This window comes from Sebastes umbrosus, chromosome 11 (assembly GCF_015220745.1).
Source record: "Sebastes umbrosus isolate fSebUmb1 chromosome 11, fSebUmb1.pri, whole genome shotgun sequence".
Classification (NCBI taxonomy): domain Eukaryota; kingdom Metazoa; phylum Chordata; class Actinopteri; order Perciformes; family Sebastidae; genus Sebastes; species Sebastes umbrosus.
Window position 1 is genome coordinate 28,186,071 of NC_051279.1, and position 27,617 is coordinate 28,213,687.

The 27,617-nt window shown below is 41.3% G+C and overlaps 1 protein-coding gene across 7 annotated transcripts in view; it reads right to left on the reverse strand.

Moving 5' to 3' along the window:
• The window catches only part of LOC119497149 (vacuolar protein sorting-associated protein 13B-like), a 393,997-nt gene that overhangs the window by 328,352 nt on the left and 38,028 nt on the right, over positions 1 to 27,617 (reverse strand). For all 7 annotated transcript variants that reach the window (XM_037785043.1, XM_037785042.1, XM_037785041.1 and 4 more), the window contains 10 exons: positions 26,133 to 26,307; positions 20,729 to 21,000; positions 16,417 to 16,512; positions 14,731 to 14,853; positions 14,034 to 14,171; positions 11,291 to 11,378; positions 8,104 to 8,289; positions 5,610 to 5,779; positions 4,597 to 4,791; positions 408 to 532 (listed from right to left, as the gene is read on the reverse strand). In XM_037785043.1, coding sequence (XP_037640971.1) covers positions 408 to 532; positions 4,597 to 4,791; positions 5,610 to 5,779; positions 8,104 to 8,289; positions 11,291 to 11,378; positions 14,034 to 14,171; positions 14,731 to 14,853; positions 16,417 to 16,512; positions 20,729 to 21,000; positions 26,133 to 26,307 — 1,568 coding nt within the window. The remainder of the gene's footprint in view (positions 1 to 407; positions 533 to 4,596; positions 4,792 to 5,609; positions 5,780 to 8,103; positions 8,290 to 11,290; positions 11,379 to 14,033; positions 14,172 to 14,730; positions 14,854 to 16,416; positions 16,513 to 20,728; positions 21,001 to 26,132; positions 26,308 to 27,617) is intronic.

Genomic DNA, 27,617 nt, shown 5'->3' on the forward strand with positions numbered 1-27,617 from the left:
CGCCCACATCCTCTTACCACACCCAACTAAACTCCTGTTTCCAGGATTGTTGAAATGCTCGCTCGCACTTCAGCTCATAAACTTTGTCTTTACCCGCCGCCCGATCGGTACTGCGCATTTCAAACATTGTGTTGTAAGATGAAGCAACAGGAAGCAAGCATGAACAAAATAGATAGATAGATACCCCTTGTATGTATATACAGTATATTGGGGTTTTATCTTAGATTTAACAAGGGACAAAATAAATCAGTATGATGTTGTTTTCCTTCCACATGCCTATTTTTTCCCCTCCTGATAGGCTAAATAATAATATATATTAATTTATGTACATGTGGGGAACTCTACCTGCTTCTGCTCTACCTGCTTCTGTGCTCACTCAAATTTCCATCCACATTACAAGTGCTCACCAGTATGCAGGCATCTGGATCAGCTTCCCATAGAGAGCAGTGCTGAAGGAAGGGATGATGGGGATGAGAGGCAGGAAACCCCCTGTACTGTCCTGGCATGTCAAGCCTGCCTGGAACCCAAACACCTGGAAAGAGAACCAGAAAGGGAGAGAGAGTGAGATATGGTGGGTGGGAGGGAGAGAGAGAGAGAGAGAGTGAGAGATAGAGAGAGAGAGAGAGAGAGAGAGAGAGAGAGAGAGAGAGAGAGAGAGAGAGGAAAGGGAAGAGACGAGAGAAGAAAAGCAGACATGGAAATGCATATGCAGCAATGTATAGATCAAACCATTTACTGGATCCACAGAAAAAAAAATAACATGTCAGCTCTCATTGAGTTCACACAGCTTCTGAAAAGACAACAGAAGCACAGAGCCAGCGTTGTTGTTCTCTCATCTCAATCACAACTGCACTGTTTTGACCATATCTGTCTTCAGTAATGTCGTAGCACAAATCTGCGCTCTTACAGAGACAGAAGAAAGACAAGATCATCTTATCATCCTTGTTTACTGTACAAAAGCTGTCAGCAAGTCCATCTAACAGTCTGGGAGGGACTGTTAAAAATATCCTTACAGTATGTTCAACCCTCAAAAAAATATTGTATACTTTATGTACATTAGACCAGGGGTTCCCACTGCGTGGGTGGTTAGCGTTAGAGCGAAAATAGATTTTTTTGTTATTGTGGTTAAATAAATGTAATTTATGGTGCTGTTAGATTGCTGCTAAACCTTAATACAGATGCAGGCCTCCCTTTGTGTGCATCAAGCGGGAGAGCAAATAGGTTTTTGACCACAGTGAAAATGTTGTTTTTGAAAGGCTAAACGCCGACAAATATGGATTGAAGCAGAATATTTTGTTTGATTTTGCAACCAAGTTGCAAAAAAATCTTTTTAACTAGATTTATATACAGACTTTTGTATAAATTATCCAGTAAGTGCATTATTATGATTTTAGTTATACATGACCAAATCTAATTTTCACAACCTCAAAGCATACAAATTCTAGCCCACCCCCTCTGTGATCTTTGGCGTTATATGAGTTATTTTTTCCTGTAATAGTTTTTCAAGGCATAGTTGATTACATGGCAGAAGTGACATGACCACTGCAGTGGGATTTAATGAGGATACACATTTCTGAGTCTTGAACACACTGTGTCCGCCTTAAAAGTTTGCGGGTAGTTCGTGCAGTTCACGAGCACAGATGTTTACCACCAAACATGTAAAGACTGAACTGAAGTTTTCAGAAGAACTTTGAGGTTTTCTACAAACAAGCGTAATCGCATACATGTACAGTAACAGAACTGGAACAGCGAGAAATGAAGTAACACTCTTGCTTTCACTCAATTGACAGCACAGTCACTACACCCTTAATACGGATCAGATTGATCAGGTCCAGATCGCGCAAAGATCACGCCAAGATTCCAACGTGACTGTCGAGTAACATTTAGTGTTTTCCAAGATGAGACTCACTCAAGTCAATGTGGTGTCTTTTAGTGACAGTGTGGCTCATGATCATATCCTCATTATCTAAGCTCCCGGTAGCCACATTGGCAGACACATAATGTACTGCACCCTCAATGTTTACATACTGTTAATAGTGAACATGGGGGATGAAGTCCCGTTTAATATTTGAGGCAGTGGCTGATGGCTGGGCCCAGCTGTCCCACATGCAGCTGCCGTATACGCGCAGGGCAGGATTCATTCAATTCCTTTAAGTGAAGGTCTACCAAACCACTTCGCTGTGCAGATGGCCCAGAGCAGACAGACAAAACCTTGGACGAAACTAAAATGATAATTCATTTATAATTGGACAACTGGCCTATGGATGGAATATTACACACCAGAGTAGTATATCAAGTTGCCAGATACAGATGTAGACATAATAAAAATCCCACTTTGAAATGTAAGCTTGAGGCCATATAGCCACAGACTGATTCACTCACTACGGCTTCCTCTGGGAAACCAGATTTTAAATTCTGTTCTCCTTTCAGCAGCCCGAAGAAACTAGTTATTCAAATAGTTTTCAATTATGAAAGGTCTATTTACTTCTGTGGCCTCCTTGTTGAGCAAGGCTGACTCTGAGTTCTTGTCTATAACTATGGAAAAGTGAGACAATGGCTAACCGCTACCCTCAAGACAGACACCTTAGCTTTGTCAGCCAGTGTCAATAAAACACAGATTAAGATAAGCCTTAGTTTATACCCGTTTCAAATCACTTCCTGAAGTGGGTGAATTGCGGCCAGAATGACCTCCACCCTGTCATGATCCCACTGCCGAAATCCAGAGGCGGAATTAGTACTTTGGCAGATACAGATGCTGATTGGCTGATTGGCCAGAAGGATCCTTGGCCACTGACCAGTTGACTGTTAACCCCGCAGTGACCCTGTGATAAGGACTACCAGCATGATGTCCGGCAAACATCCTGCCTTAAAAAAACACACCCAGGCCATACCAGGCCAGACTGGGCCACCCCAGATTACTCCAGACCTGTTATCCAGGCTTCCTAAAAGGTGGATTAGCTGAATTTGCTAAAGCCTCCAAAGTTCTATATGTGCTCAGTGGGACCTCTGGGCCTTCAAGTCAGCAATAAATACAGAGGTTAAAACCTCTTTATTTCTAGTTAAGTTAAAGGTCAATTTGAAAAGCAAAGCAGGAGAGAAAAATGTACTTTACTGTAGATACTATAGCCATCAGATATGACTCTACCTTCACCTGTATTTAAATGAATAATTAATCAAATAGTGTGTATGTTAATAGTTCATGTGAAAGCTACGTATACAAAAATGCTAAGACACATTTGTTGCTATGAACACACACTATTATTTTGTAGAGAGGTATTACATATTATATAATAGTAGAGCATTTTAACTTTTAAATCTTAAGTAAATGGTATAAATAGCTACTTTCACAGCTAATTGTTCAGATTTTTCTGAGCTGAGTCATGCTTGTCCGTATGAACTGCCATGATTTTACATACTAAATAACTGCTTATAAAATTGGCCTTATCGTATTAGGCAATCTGATAAGAGCATGGGTGACAAATAATCTTACCGAATGATTTTACACTTGTTCTCTGAGGAACCAAAAGATTTTGTCTGATGCACCAATTTGATGTTGTTGGCTGTCAGCTGCAAAATACAAGCACGTAGCATCACATCAATTTGGTACAAAACCATGATGTAGACCAGAGTTGGACTGGTGCTCATCACAAAGCTCAGTGCTGAGATGTTTATGACCAGGTGAAGAGGGGTCATCAAGGTCATTAGTGTTATTTCAGAGTGGCGTTAAGACTGTGGCCATCCGGTTCACCTACTGACTTCTGGCTAAAGTGCATGGAAACCCAACTGTACAAATTAGTATGTGTAGTTTGTGTCAACTCGAACGATGATAGATAAATAGAGTAGAGCTGCAATGATTAATCGATAAGTTGTAAAATATTACATTAATCGCCAACTATTTTGATAATCTATTAATCAGTTAGTCATTTTTTAAGAAAAAAAGTAAAAATTCTCTGATTTTGGTTTCTTTACTCCGCTATGACAGTAAACTGAACATCTTTGAGTTGTGGACAAAACAAGACATTGGAGGACGTCATCTCGGGTTTTTGAGAAACACAGATTGACATTTTTCAACATTTCCTGACATTTTAAGAGCAAACAACTAATTGATTGATCGAGAAAATAATCGACAGATTAATCGACAGTGAAAATAATCAGTAGTTGCAGCCCTAATAGAGTAAAATGTCAAATCAAATGAAATAAATAAAAAAGAAACAAATATAAACCATTAATAATTAAGGACAGGAAAAAAGGGTACTAGGGTAAAATTAGTTTTCCATATGAGTTTATGGTTTTGCATCCACTCTACCATAACATTTTGCACTGTACATCATCAAATATATAATATAAGATAAGATAATAAAATAGATTTTTTTTATTGTATAGTTTCTTCGGTCTTAAACAGCACAGAGCTTAATAAGAGAACCAAATCAGCAAACGCAAAACTAACCCGAGGTGTGCAGAGTTAAACTACAATCTAGATTGCCTAAACAGAAGTAGACATTTTTGGAACACATCAAATGTGTTGTTTACCATACGTCCCATTTTGGTTTTATATCCACAGAAAGGACAGCTGTGCTTTGATATTGTTGTGCTCACCTTGAGGTAGAGGTGTGAATAGCAGTGATGTAGCAGGTTGTCGGAAGGCTGGCTGAGACCGCTGACGGTGCTGACCAGCTCAGGAGCGTACATGGGCACCGAGTGCTCGACATTCACCCTGTCCACCTGGAACTGCACAGAAGGTAGAGGGCGAACCGGCTGAAACACTGGGACGTTGACTGGCCCCGGTGCAGTCTGGGAGACAGAAGATATAAAAGGGGGGAAAGGGATTAAAAGGGAGAATACATATCACAGATATTGCTAGTCGCAGTCTTAAGTCAAAATGTCCACATCAGTCTCCTTTGTATATCTCTAGCCCAACTCTCTCTGACGAGTTCTTAGAATTTAATTCAATCTAAATTTGTCACAAATTCTGTGTGATTTTCATAATGATGGGTATCATGGCTGGATTTGATGTTTGAATTGTATCTTTTAACTATGGAACTACTGTATAGTCAGGAAGTAGTTAAGCCAAAGTTATACTTTCTGCATCTGCGAGGGTCCGCATGACGTAAATGTTGTCATCAGAGGGTTTACACGTAGCCTCTGTGCGGACGTCCGAATACCGCCAAGTGGTAGTGAAACAATCTACTGCGCATGTGTGGAACGCGTCCTCCAAGCGGACAGTACAAACAGAACTACTATGTGTCCATGGTGTCTGCAGCTGTCGGTGTACGCATCCGTTTAGAACTATAACCGAGGCTTCAGAGATGACACAATACGATACAAGATTTTTCCCCTTCAACACAATAATGCAAAATGCTATTTTTTTTTTTAGATACATAAGATATTCAGTTATTTAAAAGACATTTAAACCTTTTTAGCAAGATATTTATCTGTTTGAAGGTGCAGTAAGCACCTCATATCTTTTGTGTTCCTCCACAAGTATCTTGGGAAAAGTGTCTGACCATCTTATGGTAATATCATTCTCTCTCCATTAAAGTTTGTATACTATATTTTCACACCTTCAATTTATGTAATGTAATCACCCATGACACCCATGTGTGCACTACCTTGTATCCCATGATGATAGGCATTAGTGTGTGAAGGAGGTTGAACTCTGCCATGGAGACGGTCACGGAGACTTGGAGCAGAGTGAGACACGTGAGTCTGGTTGGGATGAACTCCTCTAAGCTTGCTATCTCTTCTGGAGTAGCCGCAGCATGGCTCTCCTCAACCATTTCTACGGAGACAATGATACAACAGAAAGAAACATGTTAGCTTTGGAGCACATCCAGTGACATATTGCAGAGCAGAGGTGCGGTAACAGGAGAGGGTGCAGCATAAGATTAAACATATTATTACAAAAACAACTGAGGTTTTCTTTGTTTTACACAAGTGAATCTAACCACGAGTATGCGACCTGTGGTGCTTTATTTGAAATAAAGTGAGGGAGTTGGAAAGGCCATTTGGATTTGAGGACTAAAGATTGTTTTACAGAGAAAGGGTTTAGCTGTAAAGCACACCAATTTCTTTGAGTGGGCGCCTTTCCTCTACGCCTGCAGCATTGAAACAATAAAAAAGTATTTTCCGACAAAAACCACCACCTCATACACTAAATAAAATAAACATGCACTAAAAAAGTACTGGCATCTCCAAGCAATATTCATTACAGGGGCTGTTTCCCAGTAGCTTTGTTTTTGAACTAACACATAAAACCACTCATTCAATCAATAACCAGAAACATCCGGAAAGGCAGAAAATGAAATGAACCACCAAGTCAACATGAAATAGAGGCGAACAAGGTCAGTGCTCACCAAAGTAAGGAGTGACCAGAGCACTGAACCACTAAACTGTGTCCAGGACCTGGGGTGGACCCAAACCTGAGCGCTCTGTTACTGAACGGCCTTGGCTCTGGTCCCGGGACATGGGCTTGTTTCAGTTCAGTAAAGGTTCTGGTGGGCTACATTCCCAGCTCCAAGGTGGGCTCAGAACCTGATCCCAAAGCTGTTTTGCTCTTTGGCCTAACGCCACAGCCCGCATCAGGTTCATCTGGCACTGCCATGTCCAATCTAATCATATGCCAGGGCTCAAGTCAATATCCACAGTCAACATTCAAATTACAAGTGACATGCAGCTCACATGGCACACAGAGACATGATTACACACACTAAAACACTTTCTACTTAAAGCGCGGGCTCATTATTTGTTTTGTTTTTTAGGTTTTTATATTATTCTGTAGCTTCACAGTGGTGCTCCTTAGTCAAATCCTAACATTCAAATGACCTGACGTATAGGTTTCTTCATGATGGCGCTGCTACATGTACAGAACATATACATCCTTATAGTCAGTGTAGTAACGTTACATACAGTAACTTACATTAACAGTAAGGACCAGCACGGAAGCTAAGCAATGTACTGCTGTGGATGCCACATTAGTTCGGAAGAACAAGTGTGCATACCAACAAACACACACTGGCACACACAAACTATTGCTGTCACGCCCTGTATTTTCCTATCCAACTTGACAGATCCAGCTTTAAACGTTTTGTTACTTTGTTCCTTCTGTTGTTTTTCGCCAATACTGTATATAAAAAAACATTCACACTGTAAGTAATTTGCAAGTTGGAATCTCCAGGTCTAAATAGGGCAAAACCTTATAAAATACACAGACAGCAGCCAATTTGGCCTTCATACACAGATAGTTTTGGGGAGGAAAGTGAATCTTCCTGAGCTCTTGGCAAGGAGTGTATGAGGAGGAGCAGAGAAGAAGAGGACAGGATGAGTAGAGAGATAGTCATGTCTTTGACCTCCCGACCTCTACTTCTCTCCTGGCAAGCACAAAAAACACTGCCCTCATGAAGCCAAGGCTGAGGAGGGGAGAGGAGAGGCGAGAAGAACTTGATTTAGGAAAATACATGAGGCATGTGTTATTTTATTACCATCTGTAATAGCTACCTTGGTGAAAAATGCTTCCTCTTTTATCTACTCTCAATTTCTCAATCCCCCCGGGGGGTCCAACTATACTGACCCTTCTCCAGACACATATAGAAACAGGAAGGAACACACTGACCTACCCGGCTTTAGTCAAAAGCTCTGTAGTAATTACCCCATCATCTATTATCTATCGCAGATGCTGAAACAGCCGAAACCTACGGATGTTATCGTTTCGCAAAAATGAGAGTTATTGCTACAGATATTACACACAGACACACATTCCATGTTCTTTCACAACATCCCAGGGATGAGCTCATCAATAGCTGTGCAGGGACGATCACTAACAAAGGTGTTTGGCTTAGCCTCCCTCATGTGGTCTAAAAGGTCACTACTTTCATGTACAGCTGTGTGTTGAAAGATGGGTTGTGCAAGGAAATAACAATGTGATGAGGATACTGTAAAGTGCAAACTGTTGCGGTTTCTGATCATTGGCAGAATAGAATATAGTAGAAGAGAATACAGAAGATAAGAGACGGTGTTGAAACAAGTGGAGGGAGTACAGTGAACTATTAGCTGTTATATTCAGCCTAGTAGAACAGATGGAGCAACTGTTAGCGTGAGATGTCCGACCTAGCTGTGGTTTGCAGTAGGGTTCGTACTCGTGGTCCATGGCACAGGTGACCATCTTGAGGATGCGGTGGACAGCGCTGCTGTTCAGCCTGACGTCCAGAGGTCCAACCACCAGCTTCTTGATGGATGTCTCTTGAACAGCGGGCACAACCTCCTCCGTACTCACCACAGAGAAGTCCTGAGAGTCTATAAACAGAAACAAACAGGCATAACACATTTAAAATATATATATATAGTAGGGCTGACAAAGTTAACGCGATAACAACATTTGTTTCAACGCCACTAATTTTGTTAACGCAACTTACGATTTTTAGGTTGTAGCGGGCATCATATGAAACTAGAAGATCTAAGGAATCCATTGGTACCAACCAAGTCATACAAGCTTGTCGCAAATGAGGCTAAATAACGCTCCAAACTTAAGCTAAATTTTGGGGAGGAAAAACTGGCATGTCCATTTTCAAAGTGGTCCCTTGACCTCTGACCTCAAGATATGTGAATGAAAATGGCTTCTATGGGTACCCACGAGTCTCCCCTTTACAGACATGCCCACTTTATGATAATCACATGCCGTTTTGGGCAAGTTATAGTCAAGTCAGCACACTGATAGCTGTTGAGTTTGCCATATTATGATTTGAGCACATTTTTTTCATGCTAAATGCAGTACCTGTGAGGGTTTCTGGACAATATTTGTCATTGGTTTGTGTTGTTAATTGATTTTCAGTAATAAATATATACATACATTTGTATAACTCAAGCATATTTGTCCACTCACATGTTGATAAGAGTATTAAATACTTGACAAATCTCCTTTTAAGGTACATTTTGAACTGATAAAAAATGTGCGATTCATTTGCGATTAACTATGGACAATCATGCAATTAATCGAGATTAAATAGTTTAATCGATTGACAGCCCTAATATACTTTATATAGTATGTGCTATTACAAACTTGACTTGTCAGTCAGTAAGCAGATTTAACAAATTTTTCCACCATATTTTCCACCAGTGTAAGTACAGTAGACATGTCACCTTATGTATTTAATGTACAGAGCTGTGTGTTTTTAACATAAACACTTAGGGCAGCAACATTTTTTCCGCATAGAAATTCATTTAATTATCTCTTAATATAAAAATCTCTTCATCTATTGAGCAAAAACACGACATAGATGGCAGTGGTGTAATGCGGCAGCAGGGAGCAGCTCACACAGCCGTGACCCGCTGGAATGATGAATATTCCAAATGTCCACTTCTCTCACACAGCTGTCCCTTCATTCATCACAGGCCCCTGTTCCAGAGGTCCACTTAAAAGACTCAGCTCCCCGGCAATAAAAAAGGCAGAAATTAAAAATAAAAGAAGGGGGTGGATGAATGGCAGTGAGGGAGGAAGAGGACAAAGGGTCACAACTTTCTTTATTCCCATTACACATTCCACCACTGCACTGAACATTCTTACAGCTCAGAGAGCCAACACTATGAATTTAACTTTTTTTATGCTGAAAGGGTTGGGGGGATGGGGTGGAACTCCCTCTGAATTCTGGGGATTTATAAAGGGCAATGGGCAATGCCACTTCCCCTTCCCTTCTCCAGTGAGATTTGGCTGCGATGGATTAGGCCTAATATCGACCATATGGCTGCAGTTAGAACGGTCAGTGGAATGACGAGGAGGCTGAAATTAGCCGGGATTTAGGCGATTTAAAAGTGTCTCCATTTCCCAAGATTTAAAAAAAAAAAAAAAAAGTTTTTAATCTGCAGCGTTACTCTAATGTGAAGTCAATGGTGAACGTGACCTGGGTCGGTTAGTATTTCGGTTGACTCAGAGTTTATGTTAGTCCCATGGCAATGGAAACTAATTTGTTTGGTTGACACTGGATCTGGTCCGCGTCCGAGAAGAATTGAAACACTGACAGAAGAGAAGCATTCCAATTGGCACGGGTAACCACAGCCGTCCTGCAGGAAAAGAGACTGACACTTATCCTGCTGTCAGAAAAGGACTCTGACAGCTCAGGATGACAGTATCAATGTTTTTTTTTAATTTAGATTATTATCTGTAGCTGACAGCAGGAGGAAACAATAGCCTAGTCAGAAAGAGGAAAAGAGGGAGGCAAGTCAAACAACATAGGTGACACTAATACTGACTCCTAATACATCAGCTGATCTGTTCAAGTCATTGAATTGGTTCAACAAGATCTTTGTTTCTTGTGTTGATTCAAAAAAATGCAACTGTGCACTATAGCATCAAATATCTCGGCCTAAGTTAATCATCACTGTAACTGTCCGTTTCCGCTCCGTGAAGCATGATCACCATATTTGCATAGCATTCAGTGACACATGGGCCATAAAGCTATCCTAGTATATTTTTAACATTAGACACAGAAAGGGGTTGCACTTCATCTAGATTTAATCTGATTATTTTTTTAAATCGCTGAGCTTTTTTGTTTTTTTGGAGGGGGAGGTACCTTAGAGCTTGTGAATGTCAGTCAGGTGTCATATACAGCTTCCAAGCAGCAATGAAACATAATGCTCAACAATCACACACTAAAGAACGGAGACATTTGTGGGCCAAGTATAACATTTCAAATTGAAGGGAGAACGCTTTATCTCTTAATGGGAACTTCAGATCTTTCGGACCTGAATAAACATTCTTGAGCGCTGCAGCTGAGGAATGAGAAATCCTGCCCGTCTTAAGACTTCTGCCAGGAAGAGTGACACCTAATTAGCCAAGAGAAGCCTATTCACTTTCTCAAGAGCTTACAGGTAAAGAGACAAGGAGGGGGGGGGGGGAGAAACAGTGTTTCAACAAGCAGCGGGGAGAAAGAAACTCAAATATGTGTCAGCGCAGACTAAACACTTCTGACAGTTGCCCTCCAGGTAAGTTTGGGGTGAGAGTGAGGACAGGAAGGGTCAAGGACCAGGTGGCTGTGACTCAAACAAGACGAGCTCTTTCTTCAAGTCTCCAGGGGGCTTGTTTGACAGAGAGGAGTGAAAGAGAAGAGAAGAGAAGAGAAGAGAAGAGAAGAGAAGAGAAGAGAAGAAAAGAGAAGAGAAGGAAAGATAGACTACAAGACGGATAGGAAGAAAGAGAGAACAAGGCAGAGAAAAGGAGAACACGACAGACATAAAGAAAAAGAGAGAAGAGGTGGCAAGGTGAGCGAACAAGCTCTGTGAGGAGGAATGAATTAGACAATACCTTTGCCACTGCTGTTCTCCATTGTGTAGAGGTAATCCATGTAGAAAGCACCAAAGCGTTGCATGCCTGCTATCTCCGTATAGGTCTCCTGTCAAACAAAAGGAGAGTTAGGTAAACATGGCAGTAAGGGAGCAAACAAGCTGATAGCATTTAAGAGTGGCAATGACTGGGGTCACGGTGGATACGGCAAAGGGGGTCAAATCAGAGATAAAACAAAAAGTAATTGAGGGGTTGATCTGCTTTTTTTTTTACTTGCCAACAATACCACTAATATTTGGAACTATTTACAGACTTGAAATGAAAGGAGATACTTGATCATGGCAGGAAGAATTAAACGTGTCTCTAATCTGGGGTGAAATTATAACTAACAAATTTCTTCAATCAGTTTTTTTTACTCAAAAATTCTGATAGAGAGAAAAATACTTCATCATACTGGTAAATAGGGCAGTAATTTATTACATATCAAGTCTGTTTTTTATTGAGTAATAAGCTATTGATAAAAGGAAGTGAAAGTTTCCTCATTCAATTGGCGCTTGGATGTATGCCACTGGAAATACGTACCTTATCTACTAAAAGATAGACAAATCAAAACTGTCTGACTGGGATTATGGCTGATGGTTTCGATATGAAATTGTGAAATGTTATTTGGAAATATGTACTAAGATAGCAAGGTACAGCTTGTAAAAGCACAAATGTAATGTAGAAAGTACTTGTGAGCAATATGTACACATTTGGAAAAAAAAAAATTGATGATTATTAGGGAAGAGGCAGGGTAAACCAGTTCACCAGTTTATTATAGGGCTTAACATACTCACATTCATACCTTTGGGCAATTTAGAGTTTCCATTTGACCTAAACCTGCATGTCTTTGGACTGTGGGTATACAACAGAGCACCCAGAGGAAAGTGCAACCAACACGGAAAGAACATACAAACTCCACCAAGCCAGATTTAAATAAAGGTAACACTAACAACTGAAGCACTCTGCCACCCCCAGTTATTCATTTACGATCATTATTAACAAATAAAACCTAAATATAGGTAAAAGAACGGTGGATTTGTATCTCATTTTTGATCTACCTGGGTGTATTGTCGTACCATAACTCGTCATCATTTATTAGTCTGCAGGTTAAGAGCTATTGACCCTGTCCTAGACAATATTTGAGAGTTATATTTCTACTGCACATCAAACCACTGGTAAACAGAGAGAATGAGTGAGTGAGCAAGAGGCCCTTCTCGCACACACATTTAACACCCCCCGCCCCAGACTTACTCACTAGTTCTCTAAACAGAGATTTCTATAGAGCCTTATCAGCCAGGCAGGTTAATGAGTAATATTTATTAGGGCACCTCTAATGGCTCTGGCATGCTTTTGGATCAAAGCCATTGGCTGGTTTCAAAACCGCTAATGAATTAACACCAAAACCTTTGACTCTTAGACTTTCAAGTACGGCGAGATGGATGGATGGATGTCCAAACAATTGCTTCATTGAGGGTCATGAACATTTCTGAGCAGAGTCAACACTGGAGCTGTGATGGCTGATGAGGGGAGCTGAGAGTTATCAGGAATAATGGCTTTAACACTACTGCTTAGATAGCGGGAACATTCCTCTACTACTGACAGGAGTGATCTCAGTGGCAGTGAAGAGGAATTACTGAGACTTAAAAAGGAAAAAACATTGTATTAATGTAGTGCCTCCAAATATGATAATAGCTGACATTGCAGCTTTTCCAGATGAAACCTGAAGAAAGACTGGATATAATTATATCAGATTATTGTTTATTAACCCAGATAAAGTACTGTATTAGTGAATATGTGTTAGGAAACATCTTTTGCTCTCTATTTTGGCAGTGACCGGCCTCAGTGAACCCTTTTTATTTCAGAATCAGAGTCCGGTTTTATTTATTATTTCTGAAAATAAAGAAATGTATGTCTTAATAAAAATGTCTTTACATCTTGTGAACATTTGTTCTCTAAACAGCTTGACGGCATCAGCGCTACAGATGTTTTGTTTAGTGAGGACTGTGTCAATGGCAGGTGCAGGTCAAGTAAACAGCATCAGTGAGTTCATTATGTTTAATGCATTTTTTGTGTATTGTTATTTGAGCTGTCGGCCCAGCTGTGAGGTGCATGTTGAGTTGGTTGTTGGCCAGGTTTGGAACTGACTGCTTAAATTTTGCCATCTGCTATTAGTTCTGTTGATGTCCTTTGAAGGCTTAGTTGTTAGTCTTCTTAAATAAAAGCTTGATTGTGAATATACTGTATATGTCACAAACAACCGGTAATATTGGTTGGATTCACGATCAGCAAAGTGTGGCCCAATCCCAATTCCGCCCTAAGGCCTTAAGCCCTGAACCCTCAGGGATCCATCCATCATCTGCAACCGCTTATCCCTTTAGGGGTCGCGGGGGTGCTGGAGCCGATCCCAGCTGACATTGGGCGAAGGCGGGGTACACCCTGGACAGGTCGCCAGCCTATCACAGGGCTGACACGTAGAGACAAACAACGTCACAACGCAATGAATTGTGGGTAATTCACTCAGGCAAAGTCTGCAGAAATGCGGACTTACGGAAAGAGTTCATAAAGGGCTCAAAATGTCTGCAAGAGAGCCCTCAAGGACTTGATTTGACAGTGGGACAAGCCTAAACCCTCACGGACTTTGCATGAATGCGCCTCAAAGTCTGTGAGTCCATGAGTGTGGACATTTTACTGATGTAGCTGCTCTGAGGTAGATGCTTCTGACCTTGTGATTGACGGCATCCAGGATGAACTCCGCCCTGACTCCGTTGTTCTCTGGACTGCGGTAGTCAAAGAGAGAGTTGGTAAGGTAGGTCATTCCTTTACTGCTTAGGCTGTCCCCACAGCTGAAGAACACTGCATCCTGCACAGACAGAGAGAAAAGAAATGAGGGAAATGTGGAGAGGATGCACAGAGAATGTGACGAATATTTAAGATTATTTCACAAAAACACAATCCAGCCCATACTACATAAAAGAACATCCAGAAGTATTTCAAACTATTTAATATAAATAATTTCCTGTCCTTGTTACTCAAATGTAACACACCATTGGTGAACACACACTTTAAAAAATACCTTAATTTAAAACAGTTGTTGAAATACATTGATTTCAAACTGAGCCCAAAAGCATTGCACTGCACATGAGTGGATGGTGAGACTGCTGCTGACACAGTGATGTATGTGGCAAACACAGAACATTATGGTGAATTACAAAAAGGCAGCTGGTTTTCGCTCCTCCATAAACAAACCAGACCACATCTCTACCTCCTTCTGAAAGCTCTCGGGAGCAATAGAGGCTGCGGAGACGGTTTAGGTGAAAGTGATCTCTGTTCTGGGCTTTTAAACTCTCTTTCTTTATCCTTCTCACTCAAGTTTTCCACTTTTTTTCATTTTTCCTTGAGGTTTTTAGGCCGTCTTTTACCTCTTCACGTCGGTTCATGTTTTCTTCAAAATCCCGTACTCCCATGATGCCTTTCAGGCAGAGTGCCCGGCAACCCACAAAGCCAATCTGACAATCGAAGAAGGGCTCCCCCATCATCAGCACCTGGAATGAAAAACGGAGGAAGAGACTTTTAAACATTTATTATTCTCCAGATTTATTCACCCCTACATGAAGAACAATGTGGAAACTGGATAAACTCTGGAGCCCTTTTCCTCTAGTGAAGAAAATAAGGAATACAAAATCCAGTAGAGTTATAAAAAACATTCATTAAATGAATATTAATATAATTATACTAATAATGAATATATATATATATAATCCTTTCCTCTCCAAAGAGAACACCCAGGATGAAAAATGTCTTAAATCAGTCAACAGAAGCCCAGTAAAGCTATAACAGTGCAATAACTCACTGAAATTAATTTGACTGAATTACCTTTTTACATCGCAATAAAACATTAAATCTGAAATTAATGACAGTCCGAGACTCAATTTCAGTGTGAACTTATCACCAAACAAGGTTCTCCACCATGACCGGTTTGAGGCTTAGTTGGTTTGTGGTGCTGTTGAGGTTGTGGGCTCATTTCATTGTGATGAAAAGAGCAGGGGGTCACAGTGGTGTGTGGTAGCAGTCCAGCAGCCCCTGTAACCACTAAGGTGTGGTTGTCTCTCACTCACCGTGCCTTTGCCTCACCCAGCAGACAACTAAACACAGCAATCCAATAAAACTTTACGTTTCACCACACAATAATTACAAGGCCTAGTTTTCCCTGTTTTACTAGCCATCCCTTTGCCTTTCAACGCTCTCGCTTTTGGTCCCAGTTCAGACTGCTCTCTCTCTCTCTCTCTCTCTTTCTCTCTCTCTCTTCCAGCGAAAGCATAAATTACAGAAATTGGAATTGGAAATCTCTCAGAATTCTCACATCTGGTAGAAAGCTTAGGAGCAGAAAACTCCCTTCCTACTCCAACCAGGTAATCAGAGAAAAAGGTTTTAAAATATTTGCTACGCCGAGGGGGAAATGCGGAAATGATCAGACTTGGGCCCTGCTCACATACGGATTCCACTGTGTTCACAACAGGCCACGGATTAGTGACCTGGAGAGGCTTTATAAATGTACTTAGGGAGGGAATTAAGAGGAACCTCTGTCCAACAGTGAATGAGGAGATGCTAATACTAACAGTGGAGGATCAAAAGGGAAGGACAGGGATCTTTTTTTGTCTGTCCAATGGTCTGGCCATGATGGGTAACAAGGCTTGTAAAGGGCAGATATCACCAGAAAAATCAGTCGCTTTCGTTGAGTTTTAATACTCCTTATCATTAATATTAGTTACAATGCAGAGATGGACAATATGATTGAAAATCTATATCAAAAAACATTTTCACATTTGCCTCAGAAACAATAAATGTAACAGTAACACATTTAATTTCTCTTTTTTTCTATTTTTGACATCTGGACTAGACTCTGGGTTGTTTGGTTGGTTTGTTAAACAAAAGAAAGCTGTCATTGTATAATGTAGCTATTCTCTGTTTATTATATGGAATGTAGACAATTTATCGATTACAAATTGCATTGTGAATAAATCAGTAAAAAAAATAGCAAAAGACTGTAATTACAATCAACCTATTTCTTTAGGCGTCAGGGTAAGAATGAAGCTGTAGCATCTTACTTCAATAGTGATTCCCTCTTGCTCCAGGCTTAGGACCTCTCTGGACTTGACCTTCTGAGGACTGTAGTAGCTGCTCTCTGACTGGGTCTCCGTTAGCTGGGACAAAAGACAGAAACCATTTAATATTCTTAAGAAAGGTCAAAAATGGACCAAATAAATACATTATTTAGCAGTCAAAGCTATTTTACCTTTGAGTTGACGGTTAGAACAAGAAAAGCATCACATTTTCACAATTTTTAATTAATCTGTGAAAATATTACTCAATTTCTAAGAGGGAAATACTTCAAGGAGGAGTCATAAAAAATACATCAAAGCAAAAGCCTTTACAACAAGTTTAATTTTGTGTTACTATTAAGTAACCAAAAAGTAGATTCGGTATTTAAAAAAAACGCTTAAACAAGTCTTAAAATTGCAGTATTCAAATGAAAAGTGGTTCAACATGGAGGAGATTTTGCCACCTCAAAATACTGGGAGACGACAAGGGAAAGTAAAGCTTTGTTTGACAGAATAAGTGACGGTTACAGCAATAATACGGACCTCACAAAAAAATTCAACACTAAAAACTGGAAAGCATATGTCTCATTGAGAGTGCGTGCGTGTGTACCCACAATTCACTGCTGAAACAGATACATGATTTGAAAAATAAACAAACGCTATGCAAGTCCTTGGATGTGAAGGGCAACGAGGCCCCGCAAAATAATGCTTAAAACCAGAAACAATAACATCCAAACAAGGACAGATGACATTTTCTTAGATCAGAGACTGGATGCCAGCCTTGGGACTTTTTGGCTGTTTTCTCTTCCAAGTTTGGACCCGGGCCAAAGACATTCATCAAACCACATGACAGTCGCTCCTCTGTGATTATAGGGGAGGCCCGCTCTGGCTTTATTGGGGATGACAATTAGAACATGACTAAAGCACTCGGGATACCGAGGGGTAAACTGATAATGCACAAGTTCGTCGAGTAATCAGGTAAATTGATAAAAGAATAGGGATTGTTCATTAGAGCATTAATTCTGTGTGTAGAGATAGTGTGGAGAGTGTGTGTCTTGTTGATTGAAGTGAGTGGGGTACAGAGCTGTGATGTTTTTGAATTTTGGCCAGTCTATAAAATGTGGGTGTAGAGCAGAGCGGTGCATGCGGGCCCTAACCCCATTCAACTTTTAACACAGGAAGCAGGTGCAGAGCAAGGAGCAGCTGTGCCTTATTATCCCTACTGATGGAGCAGGCTCTCTCACCCTCGCTCCCTTCCCCTCTTTCGATTCTTGATGGTTTAATCACGTACAGGGACCGCTCCACCCCAACCCGCAGGTCCCCGGGAGCAGCGGTGAGCAAGGATGTTAAATTATCTGACTAAAGGACTGCTCTGTCTGACAATTTCAGTGCAGAGTAGCACTGACGCTGAAGAGCTGCCGATCACACGGACACAAACATGATGATCCAATAAGAATATGGCCAATTTGGCATTGCCCGGGCTAGATTGGTGGGGCATTTCTGACAGTACCTAGACCGGGAACAACACAGCAGACAGAACAGAGAAGCAGCACAGCATTGGAGCACCAACAAAAATGCTTAATACAGCCAGTAATACTAGGGCTGTGTGTTGGCAATAATCTGGCTATATGATACGTATCATGATACTGGGGCAACGATTCAATATATTGCAATATACTGAGATACTGTAAGCATTTTTTAATCTAATTTTAGGAAAACTGTCATAGTATAAAGAACTAACCAGAAATACACCATTTTAGAATAGGCTAAAATAACACATTGGTACTGCATGCAAAAACTGCATGTGAAAGTGCATCATAAAGTGGGCAGGTCTGTAAAGGGGAGACTTGTGGGTATCCATAGAACCCATTTTCATTCATATATCTTGAGGTCCGAGGTCAAGGGACCCCTTTGAAAATGGCCATGCCAGTTTTTCCTCTCCAAAATTTAGTGTAACTTTGGCGCATTATTTAACCTCCTTCCCGACACACTAGTAAGACACGGTTGGTACCAATGGATACCTTTGGTTTTCTTGTCTAGTTTCATATGATACCAGTATCTTCAATCCATCTTTAAAACCAAACCCGCTACAACATCCGAAAGATCGAATAACGGCCGGGCCCAAGCAGGCCGTCGAATTTTTAAAAGGTTAATTAAAAATCAGTACATTGTTTTGGAGAATCAATATAGTATCAGTGTATACTCATGTGTATCGATATTTTCTTGCACCCCTAAGTAATACACAGAAATACTGCTGCCACTACCGTCCATGCTACCTCTCCTTTATTATACTTTGGCCCATGTAAAGGCTTCGGGAGTCCAGAGCCAATCAAATTATTCTTTATGAGGCATCTTGGAAATGTCATAATGTTGGATGTGAATATTGGTGCACTTTGTCTTTATGTCCATTTCTCTGAAATGTAACACGGTGGAAAAGTTGAAAAAGACTTAGGGAATACTTGTTGAAATAAATGAAAATACCAAAACAAAAGAATGGCATGACGTCTGGCGCGCAATGAGACTTTGGCAGGTGTGCAAAATGTGAAAGAAGGGAACAAATGGTAAGTGCCGAACTATGCATTATATGTGTTAAAGTCATTAAATTATACTGATCAAACAGACCTGGGGAGTAATGGGTCAGCAATCTAAAAATACCTCTCTGATTTCACGTCCATGTCAAACTCAGGTTCAGGCAGTGGCTGTTCAAAGACATGAAACTCCCTCAAACTAAATACTTCCTTGTAGGAAAGAGACGAGAACGTTTAAAAAACGATCCTTTCAGCTGTCTGCAATTACTCCAGACGAGAGGCAATTAATTGATTAAAAGAACTCAAACAATACAGGAACAATTTAAACATTATTAGAAAAGCACCATGGTCTGTTTGGCCTGAGACATACCTCCCCTTCACTGATCACACACGCTGTCAAGTACACACGCACACACACACACACACACACACACACACACACACACACACACACACACACACACACACACACACACACACACACACACACACACACACACACACACACACACACACACGAGCAGTAATGTGATCTGAAGTGCCTGAACCTGAGGGGAAACGCAGATGAATTCCAACTATTCTGAGTGAGCAGGCAGGATTAAAGTTTGGGATCCATTTCTGAATAGTCTTCATACCACGTATGATGTTTAAAACATTAACGTGACCCGAGACGCCAGTTAGCGGTTACACTGCCCTCCCCTATACCACACACAGAGACAAAGAGGATTGTAACTTCCTGAAGATCAACTGAAAAGCACCACAAAATATAAGCTGCAGGGATGGGGTGGGCAGTGAATAAACAGTAATGGTAGCAAGGGAAAGAAAATCGTAATTGTTAACATAACGCTATCTTAAATCAGGAAATTCTATATCAACATTAAATATCATTATCTGCAGAATTTCCCCAAGAATTTCCTGACTTACCATGACAGCCCCCCCTACACAAATTGGTTCTAGCTTTTGTGTAATGCACACATTAAAAGACATTTACATTTTTATCTTCACCATCTACTGTATCCACACTCTTGTGGGGTTTTTTTGGACATGAAAACGTATTTTTGTTGCCACTGTATGTATTTGTTTAAAATAGATTTTATTATTTCAAAAGCACATCTTAACCCTAAATCACATTCATTCCGCATTTATTTACTGTCAGTGTGATGCAGAATACTAAAATACTTCACTTACCCATGTACGACTTTTTCATTTTGATATTTGTAGGGCTGTCAAAGTTAACGCAATAATAACGCGTCAACACAAATTTGTTTTAATGCCACTAATTTCTTTAATGCAACTTGCGATTTTTAGGTGGTAGTGGGCTCAGTTCTAAAGGTAGAGTGAAGATACTGGCATCATATGAAACTAGAAAAACCAAAGTTATCCATTGATACCAACCATGTCATAATAGCCCCTCGCTAGGAAAATCTGTCATAACCATTTTCAAAGGGGTGCCTTAACCTCTCAGCTCAAGATATGTGAATGAAAATGGGTTCTATGGGTACCCACGAGTCTCCCCTTTACAGACATGCCCACTTTATGATAATCACATGCAGTTCGGTCCAAGTCATAGTCAAGTCAGCACACTGACAGCTGTTGTTGCCTGTTGGGCTGCAGTTTGCCATGTTATGATTTGGGCATATTTTTTATGCTAAATGCAGTACCTGTGAGGGTTTCTGGACAATATATGTCATTGTTTTGTGTTGTTAATTGATTTCCAATAATAAATATATACATACATTTGCATAAAACAAACATATTTGTCCACTTTTTTTTTTAAACAGCTGATTTACCTTGAAGGTGACAGAAGCTTTAGTGCAGTAGAAGCCTATGGCAACAATGGGGTCTTTGGGCGTGTGTTGTTGTGGGTTGCTGGGGATGCCTCCTATCTCTCTCTGCTGGTAGAGGCCTTCCTCATATTCCTCCTCTCCTACGATGGCTGGCACAAAGGACCAAGCCCAGGACACCCAACCCTGGTCTCCCTCTTCAGGAATCCCAGGCTGCATGTAGAGGTCTGGGCTGGAGTACTGGCTAGTCCCCTGGTTTTCCATATCCACATCCATCCCTGAAGGGGAAAATAAATCAGAATTAATTATAATGCAAAGATGAGCAGATGATTTTACTCTACTTTAAATAGTGATAGGAAAAAGTCTGGGTTAGTGTCTGCAGGTCTACCTGTTTAAGATGCTTCACATAAATATTCAGTTACAATTCACACTTCCAAACCTACAAAGATCTGGTGCACACAAAGTAGACTTACTAAAAACAAGCATGATTATCTTATTACTCCAACAAATAAATCAATTAAGAGGCAGATTCTGAGAGCAAATTGGTCAAATAGATAGAAAACTGTTGATAATGGAAGTGTGTGTGTGCCCAATGCGGCACACTAGATTAATTTGTCCATGCCTTCAGGGTAGTTTAATACAAGCAAGATGTTTCAGCTGTCAACTGAACACAGAAAAACAGTACAGACCAAGGCAGTTTTACAGTAGTTGCTGCCAATGCTCCAGCATCCAGGTGTGTGCTGCATGAACTGGAGAGAGGAAGCCCGTTCCAATGGAGGGCCAGAGGGCACAGTGTGTCAGCCAGCATCCTGACAGAAGAGAGCCTTGACTGGGCCAGTGGATCGCTGAGGTCAGGGCTGTCTGAGCTGGACCCAACAGCACTGGCTAGCATGCAACGGGGGGTTGGGTCACATACTTGTTTAGAAGCCAACGGACTGAAATGGAGGCCAAGAGGGAGGCTGACTAGCTATGGGCCCATCAGCACAATCCGAGCTTGGCTAGCGCAGGTGAAGGCTAGGAAGGGTCGACTGTGACTGTGTGTCGACACCTAGACAGAGCGCAAGGGGATTGCTGGCTACTGTAAGGCACAGGCCTCACACCGGGGTGAAAAGGGTAATGTGAAAGAAAGTAGTGGGAGAAAACAGATTGAGGCTGAGTGGAGGTAGGACTGCCCGGACATAGCATTGGGCAGAGGTCTAAATATGAGACACAGCCTGGAAAAAAAGAAGATAAATAGAAGCTAAAAACTGTCAAAAGGCCAGTCCTTGTTGGTGGTGTGCATAAGAAAAGAGAAGCAGAAGTGTGGTGAAGCCCATTCACTATTATCTTTAGCTTCTCTGTTTCACAGCAAACTATTTGGGGGCTCACAGGTTCCCTAAACCACAGCGCACCGCCCAGGTCCCCGACGCCGACCTCTGGACGCGTCCCATCGCGTCTGTTTCCATACACGTCGGGAGAGAGGAAGCTGATGTCAATACACAAGAATGTGTAATCCCGTTCCTCGCGGCCTCACGTCCTCTGTGAGAAAACAATATTGTCCGTGAGGTCACAGCTTAGGAATCCCAACGGCTAAGGCGGTGAAAATTATGACATATTTTAATTAAATCTTTCACTTTGCGAATTGGCAGTTGGAAATCCCATGTTATGGCTTTTTATCTCTCTCTCCCTCCCCTCAATCTCCCTGTTGGATTTTATCTCTCATTTCTCTTTTTTTTCTTTCCTTTTTGTTTTCACTCCGTGGAAGCCTTTGAGGTGTCAGTTCAACAAGTTAAGCTCTTTTCGCTTCACGTCCCAGCCTGACGAAGCCTACGTTTGAATTGCAAGGCAATCAAAATACAAGCACAATTACCAATCAAGTGATCAAAACAGACCGGCTTAAGGAGACTTTGAAGTATTAATCCAGAGGAGTGAGTGAAAAATTCCCAGAGACTGATGTGGGTTGGCCAAAACGTATGCTGCTGTGGAGTGCAGCACTATGACACACAGGTTCGCCATGAGAGCAATCAAAGCCTGACTGGTTCTTTTTTACGTGGACAGCTCACAATATCAGCGTGGCACCACATGAGCATGCACAATCAGAGCTCAGAAGCACTGTGTAATAGGATGTGTCAGGGTCATGGTTGGTTTCCATGAGTCCAACGCCTCTAGGCAGCGGTGGATGTCTAAGTTAGCGAGTGGTGGCTAGGAGTGGGTGTGTAAGTGAGTGAACAGCTGAGTGACATTGAGACAGTGAGAGTGAGGGAAGGCAGTGCCCTCACAGGCCAGTAGATGTCCCTCCATGTTTATAGAGGGAGAGGTGGACTGGTTACCTGACCACTACTCTGCTTGTCGGTTTATGCATCTGCTCAGACACACACACACACACACACACACACACACACACACACACACACACACACACACACACACACACACACACACACACACACACACACACACACACACACACACACACACACACACACACACACACACACACACACATTTCACTTTTTCCAGCCACAGATTATCACGTCTATCAGATCTGACTGTTCCATCACTTCCTCACAGGTAATACAGTGCATACACACTTCGGTGCACTGGCCTACCTACTTTGATATAAAAGAATGGAACACATATCAAACATGTCTGTTGCATACTGTTTCAATTTAACACTACCAGCGTGACATTAACATCAAAATGTATTTTAGCGGTCATGGCAGGAGAATATAAAAAGCTCTTCAAGACAAAAAGCTGTTTCATGTCCATAGACTTCTACACTCAATGGCCTCCACGTCCTCACACCAATATTAAAAAAGATGATTAAAAAGAGGCCCTGTCACTTCACTGGGCTTGCATAAGGGAGCCACATGAGGTTTATAATGGGCAGATAGCCTGTGGGCTCTGTCTGATACGCGTGTGATGGTCCATTACATTCGATAGGCCTCAAAGGACGCTGAGGCTCTCCTACAAAGCAAACACTAAACACTCAAAACATACGGCATTGGACAAACACACAACAACTCCAGGCACTCATACACATGCTATACAGAGAGGCACACACACACACACACACATACACCCTGCCACACTTCAGCAGCCACAGTCCTCGGTTCATAATTCTTCACATACTTGTTGAAACCGTACAGCTTTGGGAGCCGTGACCAGCTGGTCCATTCAAGCATGTTAGTCATCTATGTTTCCAACCGCTGACATTTTTTACAGCATTTCACAGACTTCGTCGAATTTCAGACAGTAGGAAAACTAGCTGTCTAATCCTGACTGAGAGGGTTGCTTTGGTTAGTGACACACAAGTATCCCGCGCCGTTCACCTATTAGGGCTATTCATTAATGAGCCATTGGCTCTTACCTAAAAGAGAAAGAATCAAACAAACAACATGCAGCCGCGGTGAATCATGAGGCACATAAACGCATTACGAGGCTTTTTCCGCTTTGTTAATTGGCAAAAAGAAAAACACCTTCACATGGGGGAAAAATTAATATTTAAGAGTAAGCAAGAGTGAAAAAAAGAAACACATGCACAGAGGGCATTGGAGCCAGATTACACAGCAAAGACTCACCGCAAGCAGCCTATGGGAAATCAAATGAATGTGATGAAGTACTATGTACAATACTGGGATCATGTTCCCGCAATCATGTGACAATGATTGTTTCCTACAAACTGCAACCCCCTAAAAATAAATATGCATGTGAGCCAAGTCAGTCACTATGAGCGTCAACATACATGAATGTTGTAGAAATCAGATCCTATCAATGGTAAAGGCTGTCTGTACTGGTTAAGAAAAATACATTATTTTCTTTTTTTACAAATAAAACATAATTTGAGCTTATTAAAAGAATTATTTTTTTCCTTAAATCTGCAATGAATACACTGAAACCATATGTTCCTGCAGAAGCCCAAACACCTCCCAACAAACACACACCCACCTACTACAGTACATATACACACACAACTGCCCCCCCCCACCGCCCTTCAGCTTCTTCACTCTGTCGATTACTTCCAGCATAACAAGATCTGGGGGCGCTCAGGTTCCAAGAGCTGGTCCCCTCTTGTATATTTTTGTGATGGGATACTAATTCATTCTCAGAGGCTCCGCATAGCAGTAGCATGACACCGACTCTTACATCTGGCATTGGACACTGAACTGGAAGCTGCGCCAACTAGCAGTAAAAGTTCCAGGCCAACAGGCAGGGAGCAAGTTGGAGGGAGTGAGCGAATGGGTTGTATTGTGTTGGGCTGCCTGCTTCCCCCTTCTGCCCACCACTTCCCCTGCACCAGAATTTGCTCCCGGTGCTACAGAGGCTGATTTAGCCCAGCGGGACCTGGGAATTCATCCTGTTCTATTTTGCCGAGATGAGGATGAGCAATTGGGGAGAGATGAGAAGGGTGTTTTGGGAATAAGGTGGTGTTTTTTTAAGGGGTTGGTTGCAGCTATTAAAAGTGTGAGATTGTGTGTGTCTGTATGTGGTATGCAAGAAACTGACTGCATGTGTTTTGCTCAGCCCCCTGGATGTCGGGAGTGTTCGTACGGCGCTCCAATCAGAAAGACAGAGACGGGGCCTGTGTTTGATTCATCCTCGTGTCTTCCCGTCATCCTCCTCTCTCCTGCCTCTATCCACATGGAGGGGATCAGGCCTGACGACGACGGTCTGTGTTGAGTTACACGCTCCAGCTTTTGTTTGTGGAAAAAGCAGGAGGAGCGCACACCATGGTCAAAGTGATGTTAAATGTCCCGTTTAGGAACAACAGCAGCACATGGACAGACATAGCCCCTGAACAGACAGAACAAGGCAACATGCAGAGCGTCATGAGATGAAAACGCTGTCTCAGGGAAAGCTTCAAAGCTTTGTGCATGGTCTGATGGCTCATTAACCACTTCAGAGCTTTCGACCGCATTTTGTCTGAGAAATATGACTGCTACAGGAACTATACTGACACACATGCTACATCGCTGCGAGACCTCAATATATCATTCCCCAATTAATTTAGATAAAAACAAAATAATGGCGGATGGAAAATGTGACTTTTTTGCTTTTGTTTTGCTGTGTGCGTCCTTTGCTTACATGGGTAGAACTGTACAGCTGCAGCACAGCAGTATCAGCAAAAAGGAGGGCCTTCAGCCATAAAAAGAAGACTGCGTCATTCTACTATCTTGTAGGTGAACAAATAAATAAAGAGCCAAAATGATAGCCTAATTGACCTTACTTAATGTGCTTACATAGGCAAGTTCTAGCAACCACTAGTCATCAAGTGTCAGATCCTACTGAAAGAAGATTCGGCTGAGATCTTTTGAAAACATTCCAGATAAAGCAACCCAGAGTTTTAACAATATAATAAATCAAAAACAGACAAAAAAAAATCAAATGGTTGACAGAATTGTCAATGCACTCGCTACAAGACTTCACTCACCAGGTAAAATTGCTCCAGCCTCCCTGACATGAACACTGCCCTCTTCTCCCTCGCCCTCTTTGTGTCCTCCGATTTCCCCGTAGTAGAGGGCAATAATCAGCTCTAAAATGCGGATAAACATGGGCAGTTGCTGATCAGTAATGGACAACTTCAGGCTCTCCACCATGGTCTGGATCTGAGGAAACATGGAGAAGAAAAGTATGAATGATGGTTTAAATTTTGAAATTCGATTTGTTAAATTATATGTTTTGATGGTTCTGGTGGGCTCCCTCTTAATATGAATAGGAATGTTTAATAAAAAAAAGGGGGTAGAGCTGCTCCAGGCCCTATAAGAAAACTGGTATTGATTCCCCTCTGGCTAACTGGTGGATGCTGAGAGTTGCATGTGGAAGAAGCAATTTCTGCTCCTGTTAAACAAATATGATGACCGACAGCTAAAAACCACAAAGTATGGTCTGAATGCAAATAGATGTAATCTTAAGAGTAACAAGAAGGAAGTAGATACATCCCATAAAATAAAAACAATGTCGGGATAAAAGAAGTCAGGTCCAAATGGGAACAAATGTATCCTCATAATACATGTAATGTGAACCATTGCGTTGACTGTAATTATCTACAGCAGCTACTAAACTTTTTCATTTAACTAGAGGGGTTTGTATTATACATTTTGTATTAGACAGCGTTAATGAATTATAAACAACAGAAGACGCACTAGTCAAAAATGGATTTGCCAATGCTATTGCTTAATATGCTGTATCATACACAACTACTCTAGTTGTGGCAACCACAAAGCGTGTAACTGTACTGACTATATGTAGATGGGAATGAGACAGTTCTGCTTTAATTCAGCCTGTTGATAAAATGTGTTTAACAGATCAATTGGACCGAATCAAATGTACCATGATGTAGCTTCATAGTGGAAAGGTGACAAATGCAATAGTTTACAAAAGCTCCTTATTTTAACCTTTAAAGGTTAAAAATGCATCAGCAAAAGAACTGATATTAATTTTTCCCATCAGAAATAGTTTACATCTGACTACATAAACAACCACTTTAAGGAAGAACACAGCTAAGACTCTGTGAGAATTTCAACAAACATCTTCCACTGTTACACGATGAGCAGAAAAATGACGGTGATTGCCTGTGATGATTCTCTAGTGAGAGGAGTACTTTTCTCTAAACAAATCTGTTACTATTGTTTTGAAATTAAGCTAATCTGAGATCTCAACATCAGTGGTGTAGTCCAAAAGCTGTTGCTTCATGACACGAGATAGTTATCTAGAGTGGTTGTTCTCAATTACATCAACATGGTTGGCTAGTTCTTGAGCAAACATTGATTAAATTGGCTGAAATAGTAATAGCATATCCGTCTCTCGGGTAGCTTTTTTTAAACAAAGTGCCAGTTTTCAGATAGGCAGACCAAAATAATTAACTGAGATGCTGATAAAAGTCACTTGAGTCCAAAACTAAATACTGTTGGTACTA